At 46.4% G+C, this 17,813-nt stretch overlaps 1 protein-coding gene and 1 non-coding gene across 2 annotated transcripts; one reads left to right on the forward strand and one right to left on the reverse strand.

The window, feature by feature from the left end:
* Nucleotides 1-792: 792 nt before the first annotated feature.
* On the reverse strand, nucleotides 793-16,409 carry FUNDC2 (FUN14 domain containing 2). Its single transcript, XM_006905817.3, has 5 exons — nucleotides 16,184-16,409; nucleotides 12,927-13,077; nucleotides 12,018-12,093; nucleotides 6,041-6,172; nucleotides 793-3,045 (listed from the first exon to the last, which is right to left on the reverse strand). The coding sequence occupies exons 1-5, from the start codon at nucleotides 16,368-16,370 to the stop codon at nucleotides 2,968-2,970; spliced, it is 624 nt and encodes a 207-aa protein (XP_006905879.1). The 5' UTR covers nucleotides 16,371-16,409; the 3' UTR covers nucleotides 793-2,967.
* LOC112470999 lies at nucleotides 7,917-8,035 on the forward strand. The gene has a single exon (XR_003043149.1). It is a non-coding gene; the product is annotated as a 5S ribosomal RNA (ribosomal RNA).
* Nucleotides 16,410-17,813: the final 1,404 nt, after the last annotated feature.

Raw genomic sequence — 17,813 nt, forward strand, 5'->3', positions numbered from 1 at the left:
GGGCGTCCGGCACATTATAGGGCCCTGAATATTGGAGAGAAACATGTGCCTCGCTTAACAAACCTCGCCAAATGAAACAAGAATGGTAATAGTGCCTTCACGGGTGTAGTAGCCTGGCCCCGCTGTCTTAAGTTCTGCAAGAGGTGGCAGCTGTTCTTCTGGGGGAACTCTTATCTCCCACTTCATCACCTAAGGCGAAGCTGCTGGCAATGGGGCCTCGATTCGGCAGCTCCCCTAAATGCCAACTTGACTTCACTGGCGATTCAGCTCCGCTGAAACCTCAGAAGTGTTCCACAGCACTCTGCACAGCCACACGTGGTGGCCCTGCTCAGTGGGAAGAAGTCAAGGCCATTCTCATAGCAGCAGGGTGAGGCCAACCTGCGGTACGGACTTCAGCAATGCCCCTCGGGGTCCCAGAAGGAGCCAGCTGGGAATAGACTTCAGGAAGGACCTATAGATCTTATTTCAGTCTATTATCTAAGATTACGACCCACTCGAAGCAGCTCAGACCAACTTGCTAGTTTGTTGACATCACCGATAATCACAGAAAAAAAAGATGGACAAAAGGCAACCCGCACCTTACCGGAGAGGCATTCAGTGGCCACTCGCCCCCACATGTGACCCAAAGGTGCACAAGGCACTTCAGTTAGGTTTTAGGGTCAACATTCCATTGGTCTGGGGATCACATGGGTAGAACCATCATATGACTGCAGCCCTGATTGTCAGATTTGGCGTAACCCCAGTAACCCAGGCGTCAGAAAGCAAAATGTGCCGAACTAAGAAACAGATAACTCAGTGTCTTCAGTAAATATATTGGAAGCCAAAATAAAAAGTACAAGACGCAGACTTAAGAGACATATCATCCAAATGCAATGGGGACCTTACATGGATTAAGATTCAAACAAACCAAATGTAAAACTTAAGAGACAGGAAATTCTGAACACTAACTAGATATTTGATATTAAAGAATTATTAATTGTTCGTATAATAGGGTATTGACCTTTATGAGATACATATTGAAATATGAGAAAATGACACATTTGGTATTTGTTTCAAAATAATTCATAAAACGAGAAATAATTTGATGACCGTTGTAAGTTAGTGATGAATACACAGGGAGTCATTGTACTGTTTTCTCTACTTTTCCATATGTATGAAAGTTTCCATAATAAAAAGTGAAAATATTTTTAAGTTCTTGTACAAAAAAATATGCAACAAAGAGGCTCATAGCATTATAATTGGGGACGAGTCATACACATTGCAAGCAAAATAATGTTGCCTTAAAAATGCAAATGAAGTCTAAAAAGTTCCACACATGGTAGTTACAATTTCCACATTCAATACATCATTCCCAAGATAAATTAAAAGGTAAACATTTTAAAAGGAAGGCCTAAAAATCATACATTTTGCAAGGGATCACCTGCAAGTTTTGGAATTAATTCCGAGTTTTCTGCATTCTCAAAACTCATAGTGTCTCGATTCTTTGGATCAGTCCCATCTCCAGGGACCTTTGTATGAGGTCATTATTCAACAAACACTGATACCTGTTAAGTGCTCACACAACCTCGCTCTCCGGAAGCAGACATTCTAGATGGGGCTGCAGACATGGTAGCAGGCCATTACAGCAAAATGTGCGAAGACTCTGAGCGTATGTGTGTCTATAAACTTTTAAGAATAATTCTAAGAGTGAGGCTCATCATGAGACGGCAGATCACATTTGATGCTGTAATTTACTTCCCATGCGCTATCGCCACCATTCTCAATACCCAGAACGCTACCTCTTGAAAACTCTGGTTTAAATGTTTTATTTCATACTAAGTGGATAAAGAAATACTAGAATTGGCACAGAGGGGCTATGACCACCCCTGATGTTTTGACAAGAAGATTACCTCACATTTCAAAGCTTAAACCTTTTGTATGAAATAAAAATCCAAGAGCTTTTCCCTTCTCCCAGCTGAAGTCACTTATTTTACCATAAATAAACCCTTTGGGAATTGCCATGAGATGCATCATCCTGGATGGTGGGGAAAAAAAACCTAGATAATATGTTAATGCTTCTAAATCAGGGGTCCCCGACCCCCAGGCCGCAGACCGGTACCATTTGGTGGCCTGTGAGGAACAGGGCCGCACACCAGGAGCAGAGCAGCGGGTAAGCAAGCGAAGCTTGATCTGTATTTGCAGCCGCTCCCCAGCGCCAGCATCACCGCCTCAGCTCCGCCTCAGACCATCAGGCATTAGATGCTCATAGGAACACCGGTCTCTGATGCCACAAAGGTTGGGGACCGCTGCCCTAAATGATTCATTAAGTCTGATCATCGAATGACCTATTGGCTGATTTCCCTAAAAGACCTTCCCACCAAACGTGATACCTTCAGCTTGGTGTGTACGCCTTTAACACAAGTTCATTCTTTAGTCATATTTTCAATCATAGTGCTTATGCTGCCATTTTTGTCAGGATAATCGTAGCGGGTATAGATGTCTGTTTCCGTAATCTAAAACCAACTAAAAAAGAAAGTAGACACCAAGATACCAAAATCTTTCATGCTTAAAGGCAAATGTATTCCGTTCCTTTCCATGTAACACACAGTAAGGTATCTATGCACCTGTTCTTTTCCAAACCAAGTTTGCGACGACCTTTGAGGGTCCATTCGTCCTCCGTGGCGAGTCATCTTGCGCCATGTTCCGGTATCTTACAGAGGGAAAGGAACGTTCTTGCTGACCTACAGACTAGTCAGGTGAGGAGTGTTCTGGGAGGAGAGCTAATGTCTATCGTGTCTTCCATCACGGTCAAGCTCACGGCTGGGCCGTATTGACTTGCACCAACGGACGCCTACAGAAGCCATTCGGATGCGCCACAGCAGGGAGGAAGGCACAGGAGAGGAGGAGGAGGAGGTTCGATGTCCTCTAGTGGAGTGAGGAGGCTGCTAGCTGGAAACACCAGGAATAATGGAAGTGAAGTCATCCTCCTTAGGATGCCATGCCAAGCAGAAAGCCTCCGAAAAAGCCACCAGTCACTAGAACATTCTTCTTCACAAATAACACCACCTACGAACAGAGAATAGCACGATGGGTTATTTTGCTAAGGAAATCGTTATTAAAAACCACCTCTCTTACCTAGGCAGTCCTGACAACACCAATCTCCTTCCCTGTTGAGTAGCTTGCGCTTTGCCCACAAGGCAATGGGAGCCGGGAACGGACGTCCATGTGAAGACACCGGCTGCTGAGGGGAAGCCACACTACAGGGAGCCCGACCGGAGGCAGGATGCGGATCGCGAGGTGAGATGATGGGTGTTGGGGTCAGGGTGCGGCAGGCGTGCTAGGGCACCGTGATCAAATTCGAGGGATGTTTTCGAGACAGGGCCTTGTGCCAGAGGACTGGCCACGTGGGGGATGCGGAGGGGATGTCATGGGCGACTCAGTGGCTTCTGTCTTTGGTAACAGAGCGGAGAAATCCGCTCGGAAGTTTATGCAGGGCCGGGGAAGGACAGAGGCCACGGGGGCCGTTATGGGGAAAGGAGCAAAGCCGCCATTCAACAGACTGGTGACAGAGGCTAGTCGCGACTTCCGGTTTCACGCCTGCCATTTTCTTGCACAGCTACTGTGCAGTGGAGGCTGCGTATCCCTGCGGTCCCTCCACGCACTCGTCCCATCCGGCCTCGGTCTGTCCATCCATCCGCCCATCCCGCTCTGAGGAGATGCTATCAATTCTTATTCTGACACTTCTCCGCATCGGAGGGTAATGAACAGGCGAGGTCCTCATTTTCTGAAATTCCCAAGGCCTCCCACCTCCTGTAAAAGTTCCCGCTCATCTCAGGCTCGGAGCCCACGGCCAGCACCCTCCGGCGCCCATGGCGTCCTCCGCGGTCTCCACCCGACAGGACTTGGGTGAGTGGGTCGGACGTGCTTTCTCCCACGTACCTTAGAAACTGTCCATAGGGACCACACATCCAGTATCCAGTATCCTGGCCTAAGCTAGAGGACAGTGACTTCATCCCCAAACCATTTAAAGCCACTCACATCCTGACCTCCCCCTGATCTTTTCCACACTCCACTACCCTATCCTCCTGGGACCCTCCAGCATCCCCCCCCACCGCCAACTCCCACTGGGCCTACGTCTTCCTGCGTCACTTTCGCTCCCCGACTCGACTGGGCCCCACAAGTCCCTACTCGAGGCATCATCTTTTGTCATCTACCACCAGGGAGAATAAAATAATCATACAACTTCCTGAAATAACTGCTGTCATTATCTTTACTTTCTTTTTTCCTACTCATTCAAGCTGCTAGAGTTTGGCTTTCAACTCCATCGCCCCAGTAAAGCTGTTCTCACAGAAGTCACAGATGACTTCCTTGTCGCTAAATACTGAATTGACCATCTTCATTCCCTGCTTCCCAAATAAGACCATGGGCTCCGAGGGGGGAACCAGGCACTCTGAGGCATGAGACAGTGCCAGGCCACAAAGAGGAACACAAAAATGTGTGGAATAAAGCAATTCCCAACCTTTCGGTTAATTTATAATGAGTTCCCTCTGCGAGTCAGCAGTCGGTTCTAATCAAGCATTAACCTCATACTTTTTAAATTATATACTCTTCCTGTATCATTAAAGAAATTTTCAACAGTCGTGTATTACTTTTATAAACATCTGAATAGTAAAGCTTTGGCGAAATGAAAAAAGCGTAACTTTCATAACCTGGAGTTTGCGGAGGAGAGATGGCGGGAGGGAAGGAGAGCGGGGGGTACCGTCTGAGCTCCCTCCTAGATGCCACTTTCCACTCCGGGTAAAGGAAGGACCAGCTTTGGCCAAGCACTCGCCACCGTACAAAGACTGTCATCGTGGACCTGGCCACGTGGAGTTCTGCTCAGTTTCTTCCGGTCTAAGTCATTTACCACTCATCTGTCTGCTTCCCAACACCCCCAGGTTTGCTGACATTTGTTGTCCCCTGGTACTCCTCTGCTGTCCTCTTGGTCCTGGTGGGTTTAACCTTTTTTATTTTGTTACTGTCATTTAGAAATATTTCAGAAGGAAGCAGAGATAAATGTGTGTGTTTAATCTGCCATGTTTAACCTAAGTCTATCTACGACCACCTGTTTGATTACATGACTTCCTCCTGTCACTGCTACTAGAGTGTGGGTGCCTTGGGGACAATGCCTGTTTTCGATTTAGCTCTAAATCCCCGCTCTGCTCTCAATCTGTCCCTTTCCTCTGTGAATCCAGAACCCCAGTGTCCAGGGTATCAAAGGTGCCAGGCACCTTCTGTGCCTTCTTGGCGCCTTGATCCTGGTTCACTTCCAGTTCAGTGCGCTTACTTCTTTGGGACGGCTGACATATTTCTAAAGGTAAAAAAGCAGTAGGAAAATACATCCCTTTAAAAAGGAAGACGTTTTCCCATCCCTCTAGCGCCAGCCACAATAACCTAACCTGGTTTTATGTATTAGCTCGGGGGTACGTAAACTACACCCCGCGAGCCAAAGCCAGCCGGCCGCCTGTTTTAAAATAAAGTTCCGTTGTAACTCAAGTGCATCCACTTGCCTATGTATCATCTATGGTTACTTCTATGCTACACAGTGAAGTTCTGTAGTTGTGACACAGACCACGTGGCTTACGAAGCTAAAAATATTTACTATTTGGCCCTTTATGCAAAACACCGTCAACCCCTGGGCTAGACATCCCGCTAGCTGTGTGTGGAACAAGTTAAGGACATTTCAGAGCTGTGTGTGCATGGAGACGAAATATGACTTAAATGATCATACTGGCTGTGCGAACTACATCCCCATCAGCCCCCCACCCCACTTGCTGTGCTGCCCCCACCCCTGCGAGACCCAGGTCAAGGGGCGACGGACCCACATACATGCACGTGTCATTTGGCATTCTCCCTCACTGACAAAAGTCACCGAAATGCTTCGATGACCCGGCTTTAAAAAACCGCCTGTGAGGTGAAGATTTTCCACCCGAGGTTGCCAAACAGGTGTGTCGAGCCCCGTTTCTGACCGCGCGAAGTTGTCTTCCCCCATCGCGTGGCGCGGAAATGAAGCCAGACTCACCTCCTCCGCCTTGCTCTTCATCTCCGTAGGTAACTGGCTGCCTTTGCGGATCTTCAGCTGTTCCTTGGCTTTTTTCATGTCCTTCTCTACGCGCTGCCAGTCGACTTTGATGTACCCGGTGTGGTTTGCAAGCTATAGTTTCGGCAACGACAGCAAGAGATAAGAAACACAGGCTTGTTATTTCTTTTTGTCGGCATAAATCACTGAAGTACATTATCGAAAATCCTTCCGACTTTCCATTTTGGAGACATTTTCCATCCGGTTCTCTGTATGACAATGACATTCACTCGACATCTACCGAGCATCCACCCTACGTGCAAGGCCCTAGGTCTGGTGCCAGAAATCAACGGACTGCCCTTCAACGGCTGCTGACGATTCTCTTTATTTATGCTTTTACCCCTCTCTAAAAAGTTTTAGGTTAACTTTAAAAAAATGGTAAAATCGGAACTGGAAGTCAAGATGCAAGTTGAAGAAACGAACTTTACGGCCAACCTGAGTCTGAATTTCGTCCAGGATGTAAACAGAGCAAGGCTGAGAGGCAGGGATCCCCGTTGCCCAGAAAACCTTCTAGCACGTGACGCTACAGAGATTTCTCACAAGCGGTTCATATACAGATACTGGGGGAAGAGCACCCGATATACCTAGAGGATATGCCTACTGCCCTCGGCAAAGACAGTACGCACAAACACTAAAACACGGTGAAAAGGATTTCATCGGGGAGGCGTGCACTGGATCAAATGGATTCAAGTACACAGTTTTCTGACGGATTCGTGTTATGCAAGGAACAGAGAGACCGATCATAGCCCATCAATCGATCCTCCATCACTGTCACTTTCTCCATCACTTCATCACTGTCTTCTGGTTAATGGCAGCACCTACTATGGTACCCGAAGCAGGCCGGAGAAAATATCTGCAATATATATAATAAACGAAACGATAATACTCATAAAAAGAAGTAAAATTCGTCTAGAGATCAGTAAGAAAAAAAACCACTTGAAAAACGGGCAAAGGCAACTGACGGAAGAAAGCGGACAATCAAAGGAAAAGTTCGGCTTTAAAAGTAACCGAGGAAATTCAAATGACAACGAATGAGCTACTATCATTTTGTATCAGATTCGAGACAATTAAATGATCGAAAATATCGAGCGTCGGTACGGATGTGGGAAAACAGACACTGTGATCCCCTCTTACGGAGACTTATCTCGGAGCCTTTTAAGAGGGCGACACGCCATTATCCACCGACATTGAAAGAGCACGCAGCATCATGCCACATTCGGAACGGCCGCTCTTCTCGTAGCCGCTTTAACGGTCAATAGCTGGAAATAACGCAAACGTCCGTGCACGTGTGAATGGATAAGCAAATCGAGCCACGTTTACACAACAGGGTACTACTACTCACCATCAAAAGAAGAAACTGCATATAGCGGCGACAGCGTTCAATGTCAAAAACTGTACGCTAGACCAAGTTTCCAATTCCTTTGCTCCACCCTGGCTCTCCCACAAAATAAATGGAAGTGCTCCTTGAGGATTCTGACGACGGAAGAGCAGATGACTGGAGAAACCCAGAACTGTGTGCGTCCCGTTTCCCCTCCTGTACCACGTGGCCTACAGCCAAGGCAGGACTCGGAAAATAATGGGACAAAATTCAACACACACTCATGAGAAAAAGTCTCAGAGAATCAGGTAGAGGAGGAACACTTCCTCAACTTGATAAAGAGCATCTACAATGACAGCCACGGCTAACGTGGTGCTCACTGCTGAACGCCTGAAGGTGTTTATCTAAGTGGACCGAGTGGACAAGGGACAATCACTCGGATTAATGGGACGGAATAGAAAGTATAGAAAAAGACAACCCAATTTAAAAATGCGCAAAAGAGTCTACGGCCATGCCACCCTGAATGTGCCCGATCCCGTCTGATCTCGGAAGCTAAGCAGGGTCAGGCCTGGTTAGTACTTGGATGGGCGACCGCCTAGGAAGACCAGGAGCTGTAGGTGTAAAAAGTAAAAAATAAGGGATTGTAAGCTGACAAGGTCCTTGCAATCTGTGAGGTCAACCAAGGGGTACCTCCCCTAAAAATAAAAAGGGGGGGGCACAAAAGAGAGGCAGAGATAAACAATGGGGTAAAGACAGTCTCTTCAATAAATGGTGCTGGGAAAGATACATGCAAAAAAAAATGAAACTGTTCCACCTTCGTACACCACGTACAATAGACTCAAACAGGATTAAAGACTTAAATGTAAGACCCGACACCATTAAACTTCTAGAAGAAAACACAGGCAGTAAACTCTGATATTGCTATTAGTAATTGTTTTCTGATATACCTCCTTGGGCAAGGGGACAACAGAAATAATAAACAAATGGGACCACATCAAACTAAAAAGGTTTTGCACAGCAAAGAAAACCATCAACAAAACCGAAAAGACAACCTACCGAATGAGAGAAGATGTCCACCAATGATATCTCCGACAAGGAGTTAATATTCAAATTTTATAAAGAACTCCTGTAACTCCACACCAGAAAAACTAACAATCCGATTAAAAAATGGGCACAGGATCTAAATAGACATTTCTCTAAACGAGTTATACAGTTGGCCAATAGACATATGAAAAGATGCTCGAGGTCACTAATCACCAGAGAAACGCAAGTTGAAAACACAATGAGCTATCACTTCACACCTGTCAGAATGTCCATCATCAATAAATCAACAAATAACAAGCGCTGGCGAGGATGTGGGGAAAAGGGAACCCTCGTGCACTGTTGGTGGGATTGCAAACTGGTACAGCCGCTATGGAAAACAGTCTGGAGCTTCCTCAAAAAATTAAAAATAGACCTATCTTATGACCCAGCAATTCCACTCCTGGGTATTTATCCAAAGAAATCCAAAACACTAATTTGAAAAGGTCTGTTCACCCCTGTGTTCACTGCAGTGTTATTCACAGCAGCCAAGATATGGAAGCGACCTAAGTGCCTATCAATAGATGACCGGATAAAGAAGAGGTGGAACATATTATACAGTGGAATATAACTCAGCGATAAGAAAAATGAAATGTTACCTTTGCAACGACATGGATGGACCTAGAGGGCATTATGCTAAGTGAAGTAAGTCAGATACGGAAAGGCAAATACCGTATGATTTCATTTACATGTGAAATCTAAGGAACGAAATAAATGATTTCTCGAACAAAATGAAAAGACATAGAGAACAAACTGGTGATTGACAGGGGAAGGAGAGATTGTGGGGTTGGGTGATAAAGGTCAAGGGATGGAGAGGTACAAATTAGTAGCTACAAAACAGACACGGGGACATGGGGTACGGCACGGGGAATAGAGTTAACAGTAGTGCAATGGCTGTGTGTGGTGCCCGCGGGTGCTACAGCAATCGGGAGGATCGCTTCATAAATTATGTAAATGTCTAACCGTTGTGCTGTACCCCTGAAATTAATATAAAATAACAAAATATCAAAATAAAAGGTTATGCTCGTACAACTGGCATTACATAGCATGTTAAAGAAAAAAAAAAAAAGTACAAATTGGCAGTTACAAAATCGTCACGGGGATGTGAAGTACAGCACAGGAAATACAGTCAGTAATACTGTAATAACCATGTGTGGTACCAGGTGGGGCCTAGGCTAATCGGGGGGATCACTTTGTAACTTGTATAAATGTGTACCCACTATGCTGTACTCTTGAAACTAATGTAAAATAATAATATAAAATAAAACTGTAATTGAAAATAAATAACTTTTAAAAATGGGCAAAAATCCTAAAGAGACACTTCACCAAAATGGATGCAAAGATATCGCACATCGCCGGCTGCGCCATTCTGCACCTATCCATTGGGAGTCAGGGCCGGGGCGAGTGCCCAAGGAAAGCCACGAGAGCGAGTAAAGCTGTCACATATCTAGGAATAGCATGGAACCACAGATGTACAAGATCTACATGGAAAAAAATAATAAAAGTCAATGCAAAGACATTGAAGACCTAAATAAATGGAGAGAAAGCCCATGTTCACAGAGAGATGACTCCATAGCATAAAAGATGTTCATTCTTCCCAAATTTACCTATATAGTTCCCAGGCAATCCCAATCAAAATGTCCACAGAATTTTTGAAAGTAATCGACGAGCCTGTTCTAACATTCAGATGGACGAGGAAAACTTCCGAAGCAGCCACAGTGCTCCCGAAGACAGTGTGTGGGAACTCGTCTTACCGACCGTCAGGGCCTAGGAAAGGGAGAAAGGGGCCGGTGGAACAGAATGGAGAACCTAGAATCAGATCCACACACACGTGGCTTCTGGTGTATGATGGAGGCAACGCTTCGAATACTGGGGAAAAAAAGCCTGCAGTAAATGCTGCGGGGACAATCATCAGCATCAAAGAAAGGAAACGGGATCCCTGTGTCAAACCACAGCCCCGCTCTCCCAACATTACGCCTACCCCTACCCCGCCGTCATCCGTCTGATGACAGATCAGGTGAGGGCACAGCGCAGACGCCCGCTGTGCCACGTACCCGAGCAGGGAGGCGCCCCTGCACTCCGGGAGTGTCCGACCCACGAGGCAGCAGAACCCCACTGAGTCTTCCCAGAGACACTTCCAATTCTGGATTAGTCTGGCAGCCGGGGCCCCGGACGAGGGCAGCTCAGATGCAGGCACTTCGAAGCCACATTACGGTATTTACGAAGTGAGGGGCAGGCGTAGGGAAGCCTCGGGGACAGAGCAGGACTGTGAGTCTAGCAGCGACGCAGCTGTCCCCGCACTTCCACCTGAGCGGTAAGAGGAAGAAGACGGAAGGCCTGGGGAGGGGGTGCTGCCTGCAGGGAGTGTGACCTGTCCAGTGACAGGGCCGGCGACAAGCCCACAGGAACCTAGCTACCTAACTGGGGGTTAGGAGGAGGCTGCTGGCAAGGTTCTAGTCACCAGCAGAGTGCTACAGACGGAAAAGGAGGTGCCACTTGCACCTGGAACACCTGTGCTTGGAGCCCTGACAGGTCGCTGTGGTGTAAGAAAGCCGAAACTATGCCACGCAGAGGGACAGGGACCTAGTGGAGGAGCCGTGAAACCCTGAAGAGAAGGGGAGAGGGGAGACGGGGAGGCCAGCCGAGCCCGCCACGAGAGCCCATCTTAGCTCTCCCTAAATTCCCGACCCACAGAAACCGTGGGAGGGAATAAAACAGTGGTGGTTTCAAGCAGCAGGCTTGGGGGGCACTTGCCACGCAGCGATACTCTGTCCAGCCCAGGCCGGCCAGCTAGTCGCCAGCCTCCTCCTTCTGCACACTAAATATTCGCCCAACCAGTCTGGGAAACTCACTCATGGTTCCAACGTAGAATTTACCTTGCAAAAATGAGGGATGCCAACTGCGGGAGGAGACAAAGGGTGGCGATCCTCAAAGGCACATTAGAGTCACCTCGGGAGTTCAAACATATTCTGATGTGCAAGCACGCCTACGCCTATGCAGTCTGTGGCAGGCCGCAAGCATCAGTGCTTGTTAAGACTCCAAGGTGATTCCAAGGTCAAGGCAGATTTATAAACTGATGCTACACAAGCAGCCTGAGAGAACCAGCACCCCGAGTTTTAGAAATTAAGTCTGGGCCAGAGAGACAGCAGAGGACATCTGTCATGTAGCCCTCATTTCTCATCGATTGCTCCAGGCTCAATGTCTCCTCTGTAGAAGCTGGCAACATTAGTATATGGGAATAAATCGTGTCACAGGGCACTTACAGGGTCTTAAAACCCCCGTAAGGGATCTATATTAAAAGATATGCACTTATATCTCCACGTTATAAATGATGAAATAAAATACAACTAGTAATTGATGAAGTTTGATTCGAATGGTCACTAGGGTTTCAAACAATACATGTGAGCAAGTGTGAAAGCTCTTCTAGTATGATATAGGCAGGACTTTATTGCGGCTCCTCACGCCCCAGCCCTGACGGGCAAGGGGAGCGTTCAAACATCGAGAAATATTTCACATACAAACCTGAAGGAGGAAAAATCCACCACCCACAGCTGTCGCAGCCAACTTGCCAACCTTCTGGAATATGAAACCCGTGCACCTACAAAAACCAAACCAACGTCAGACAAGTTGATAGGCTGTCGGGTACAAACAGTTGTCAGACATATATAGTATTATTCAGCCAGAAAATTCAGCCCTTTGCAACAACGTGGATGGACCCAGAGGAGATTATAGTAAGTGAAATAAGTCAGGCAGAAAAAGATAAATACTGTACGATCTCATTTATGTGTGAAATCTAATTTAAAAAAAAACTGCTAGAAAAAGAGATCGGGGGGAGGGGAGGAGGGCCTGGAGTTAGGTGGTCAAAAGGTACAAATCTGCAGCGAGAAGATAAACAGGCGCCAGGGATGTAATGCGCAATGTGATGACGATAACTAACGCTGCTGTGTGCGACACGGGAAAGTTGTTAAGACAGCAAATCCTAAGAGTTCTCATCGCAAAGAGAATTTTTTTTCTTTCAATGGTGTCTATATAAAATGATGGTTGTTAACCAAACCTACTGTAGTAATCACTTCACATTACGTAAACCAAACCGTCATGCCGTAGGCCTTAGACTTACACAGTGATGGATGTGTTATTACTCAATAAAACTGGGGGGAAATGAGGATTGATAACATCAGTTCCAATTTCAGAGTTGTGAGAAGGAAATGATGTGTCTATATAAATACTTTGAACAGTACCCGAGGTGTAAGAAATACTATATGTGACCCAGAACTTTAGCATGGTGTTTAGAGAAACGCCACATGTTATGTGATCTATTTCACAGAAGTCAATGCGTTTTTGTTGGTTAAAGGAGATGATTCCTATAACCGCAATACTAAATCGTGCAAAAAAAGAAAAAAAAAGACACCGGACATCTCTCACACCACTTACCATCCAGTGACACCTCCAATTAATAGCTGGGTCGCCACGCTATACTTTTCAACGGAGGGCCCAGATTCCTGCCCGAACAACTTACGCCACCATGGCTGCTTTTTAGCATATTCTGCAAGGTCCAGTGACTCAAAATTCCCCTCAAAGTTTCCTACAAGAAATAAGATGCTTAATAATAGTTACTTTCACAATAAATTACTACCATTCTCTTAACTAGATTAAGGAATTTTTAAATAAATACGTCGTAATAAGAACCGCCAAATATTATTCTTTTTGTCTAGAATTCCAACGTGTTATTCATTGCGCCACAGTGCCAGGTACCCAAATATTATTCTATTTTAAATAGTAAATTAACTCTGAAATTCTGACTAATGATTTTTGGAAATCAGACTAAAATCAACAAACAGTATCGGTCTTAGAGAAAAAAAAAACCTGGAAATTTATAATCAGTATTTTAGGTTTTCCTCTCAAAATGAAAACCAACCAAAAGGACTTAGGAAAAACTGCAAGTAATACCTAAGAATGCATCCTAAATGAAATGGATTTTCTTCATTTGCCTCTCCTTTTCAGAAGTAACTCAATACTATTCGATAGCCCACAAATTCACAAATTCTCAGTATTATGTGGATCCCAATGACAATAAAAATAAGAAGTAATGTTTAATTGAGCTCTATATGTTAAACATGCATATCTAATTAAATGCACAGAACAAAATAGGTACAACACAAGGTACTGTTGATTAACCCCATTTTATAAGTAAGAAATGGAGAGTCAGAAGTGATTTGCCCAAGAAGGGAAAAAGAGTTAACAAAAATGTCTAATCCCTTTCTCTGTGGGAAGATAACGTAGGGATAAATTTAATGAAAGATGAGCAAGACCTCTATACTGTAAATGACAAAACACTGCAGAGAAAAACTGAAGAATGACCTAACTAATGGCCATACATACCACATCTATGTTTTGCAAGACCTGATATGTTTAAGATGTTCATTCTCTCCATATTGATCTCCAGACTCCACGTGTTCCCAATCAAAAGGCCGGTTTTTATCTAGAGATTGACAAGCTGCTTCTAAAATTCACTTGGAGACAGACACACTGGATGTCTAGAGTACTGTTCCAGTTGCTAAGGCTGTACAGGAAATTACCCCCAAAACGTGACGGCGGAAAAACAATCATCCGCTCTGTTCTCAGATCCTGCGGATCAGCACTTTGGACAGGTACAGCACTGTGGCTCATCTCCGCGGCAACGTGCCGAGGCTTCGACTGGAAGACTAACAGGCCGGATCTGGAATCATCTACTGTGGTCACACATACAGGCTGCCCCTCTATGTGGGACATTTTGGGCTTCTTTAAAGCATGGTGGCTGGGTTCAAAGGTGCCTATCCCACAGGAGAAAGTGAGAGAGCGAGGGACCTTGAGGGCAAGGCAGAAGCTATGTTACCATTTAAGTCCCAGCCTCAGAAGTCATGCAGTGTCACGTCTACTGCATTCTGTTGGAGCGGTCACAAACTCCCGCTCAGATTCAAGAGCCCATCACTCAGCGGAAGGAGTGGCAAAGTCGCACCGAGAAAAGAGCATGTGGAATGAAAGATACTGGTGGCCAAAGCAATGTTGGGTAGAAAAAAAGGAAGTTCAAAGGATTTCAAGACTTCTTATAAAGCTACAGTACAATACAGCTAGCTATCTGATTTCAAGACTTACAAAGCTACCGTATGTAACACAGTGCAGGACTGACCTAAGGATACACAAATGTATAAACAGAAGAGAATACACAGTCCAGAAGTAGCTCCATACATACAGTCATCTGATTCTCAAAACACGGCACCGAGGTCATTCGATGGGGAAAGAAATTCTTTCAACGAGTTGTGTTAGAATTATTAAGCGACTGTAAAAACAAAAACCTCAATTCCTAACATCATATGCAAAATATAATTCAAGAATTAATTCAAGATGGATTATAGATCCCAATTTAGCAGAACTAAAATATGAATGTTTGAGGAATTGGCCTCCTACAGCCTTAGACGTAGCTAAATGAAAAGTTTTTCCTAATACAACAAAACGTTACTGCTATTTTAAACAAGAAATTCTCTCCCCGGGTTAAGTAATATCACTGGAAAACAAGAATGAGCTTGGAGTTTTGCTTTAATGGAATTTTACTAAACCCCTTAGCTCAAAAGGGGGATCGAATTTGAGACGTTTAGTTCACGCGACTTTATTCAGTCATTCAACAAACACCGTTAAGCACTATATAGACCAAAGTAAGTCACTAGCCTTGCTCGTGGACCGAAGAAATCAATGATCACAGTATTATGTGATCATCACCATGATAAAGATGGAAATTCATGATGTCGACTTCGAAAGCACCGGTTTTGGGGGAGGGCTGACTTGTAGTGTATGCGAGTGTGGTCACTTGCCGAGAGAACGTCACTCAACTGTGACATCACTGAACACAGAGCTGGGAAGAGATGCACAGTAGTGCTCCATACCATGTTACCTCCACCACGACACAATAAATATAAATAACCTCATGGGCACAGATAACAGTAGAACACGGCAAATAATAAATGTTTTGAGTATTTTCACTGCCTTTGTTTTTAACATAATGTACGTACTTTTAAGTTTATATAATCGATTTTTCGATGACGGCTCTGTTTAGCAATCGGATCTTGTAAGCAAGTGCTGAATTGAAACGAACCAGGAAACACTGAAAGACTAGGAGAAGCATGACTTAAAGACGTGCTCCACTGCGGACTGTCATCCGGGAATCTTCCCCTGACTGCGCGGACTAAATAAAAAACTATTTCAAAGTACCATCCCAGTGTACTAGGCTTTGAAAACCTTTGGAAACCATCAACGGTGCAAGGGGGGGCGCTTTGCACACTGAGAGACACTCCTCGGGTGTTCGAGATGAACGTCCAAAGGGATAACGCCACCGCCTTAGTCTCAAAGCGCCAGGGCGCTTCCGAGAACAGGGACGGAATGTCTCCGCGCTTAGGCTGTAGGGGCGGCGCCGGAAGGCTGAGCGAGCGCAGGGGACAACACCGGGGGCAGTTCGGCCCCAGCCAGGCGCCTGACCTTGGCCGGCCCCTGGGAGCCGCTGGGCCAGGGGCGAGTCCCGGCCGCCCTCCCCGCCCCTGAGCCGCGTGGGCTCCCTGGGGACCTCTGCCGGGCCTGGCAGGCACCGAGCCCTTCCCCTTCCGCAGCCCCGGAAGGCGGCTCCCCGCAGCGCCAGCGGCGGCGCGCGCGCCCGTCCTTACCTTGACTGGACGCGGCCATTTCTGCGAGCTGTTCTCGCGATGACACCTCCTGGGGCTCGGTACGGTACGACACGGAGTGGCGCGCCGTCATCGCCGAAAGCTGGTTTCCGGCACGTGGGGGTGATGTTTCCATTCCCGCGGCGGCAGCTGAAGAGGGCGGGCCCGGCGCTGGGCAGCCACTCCCCATCCCCCGCGCGCGGCTGCGTCACAAGGCTCAGCGGGCGGTGTCACTAGCCCCAGCGGGCATGCCCAGACGCGCGTGCGCAGAAAGCCTCTCCCGACGGAGTCTCCGCTTGTCGCTTACGCGGTAGGGAGTCCCTGCGGCGGGATCGTGACCCGGCCCTTCCCCAGTAAAGACTATTTACCCATTAGTTTACTAAAAATAAAGAAAGCAGGCTTGTTGTTTGTTCATGTAAACATTAAGCAAATATTTATCGAGGTCTCTATGCCCGACTCTGTCGGAGTGAAGGAAATCAGACATTTAAAAAGCATTTAGACAATCCCAAAACGAAGAGAAGCGCTCTGAATGAAAAAGGCCCGCTTGCCTGCAATGCCTGTGGAGCCCTTTAACCGTGTGCCAGGGCGCATCTCCCCGCCCTACCCCTATGCTACTCCCCTCCCTGTCCCCCCATCCCAGTTAATGGCAGCTTCACCAGTCCAGACACCTCGGTGTTATTCCGAGCTACTCTCAGACCCCACAAATCCAATTCGTCAGCAGCCCCCATAAACTCTATCTCCGCAGCGAATCCAGCCATTTCTCACTCCAGCGCTACCATCTTTGCCCAGGTCGACCTGCTCCTACATTTGTCCCCCTGAAGTCTATTCTCCCCACCGGGGCCAGAAAAATTAGTCTAAAAGGTAATTGTGCTCACTGCCTTTCTCTACTCAGAGCCCTACCGTGGCTCCCCATTGCCCTCAGTGTAGAAGCCGAAGTCCCTTTGCCGAAACGTAACCTCAGTGAGACTTTCCGCGACCTATCCCCATTTAAAATTTGCAAGCTGGTACACCCGCCTTCTCCTGCCTCTGCTTACATTTCATCCCTTGGTATCTGAGACATTGATTCCACGGCTCCCCACAGATAGCCACCTCTGCAGATGCTCAAGTCTCACATCAAATGGAGTAGAGCGGTGAATAGCGTTGGCCCTCCACACACATCGGATTCCCACCCCGGAAGGCAAAACCCACGGATACGAACAGCCAACTGTACTTTCCTTTTGTGCACACCATTTAAATCACCTTCTAACATAGCATGTAAGGTGCTCATGTACCTTAAGTGTCGCTTATTGTCTCAGGTGTAGTTTTCACTGCTGTGCACCCTGTGCCCAGGATAGTGTCTGGCTAGGACAAATGGGTGGTTTTGTAGCCTTGGGCAAACCATTTAACCCTCTCTACACCTCAGATGCTTCATGTGTACATACTCACTTCGCGGTCTCATTGAGGATTAAGTCAGATAATGTGTAAAGCACCTGGCAGAAAATTACCATTGTGTTAGTAACCATTGGACCGTGTCTCCCAGAATGCAAGAACCTTTTATTCGTGTTTGAGGAATGGAAGCATAGCACACAGGTAAGGAGCATAATTTCTAGAGCCAGATTACGTGGGTTTGAATGCTACCACTTACAAACTGTGA

Source organism: Pteropus alecto, unplaced genomic scaffold (genome assembly GCF_000325575.1).
Source record: "Pteropus alecto unplaced genomic scaffold, ASM32557v1 scaffold821, whole genome shotgun sequence".
Taxonomy (NCBI): domain Eukaryota; kingdom Metazoa; phylum Chordata; class Mammalia; order Chiroptera; family Pteropodidae; genus Pteropus; species Pteropus alecto.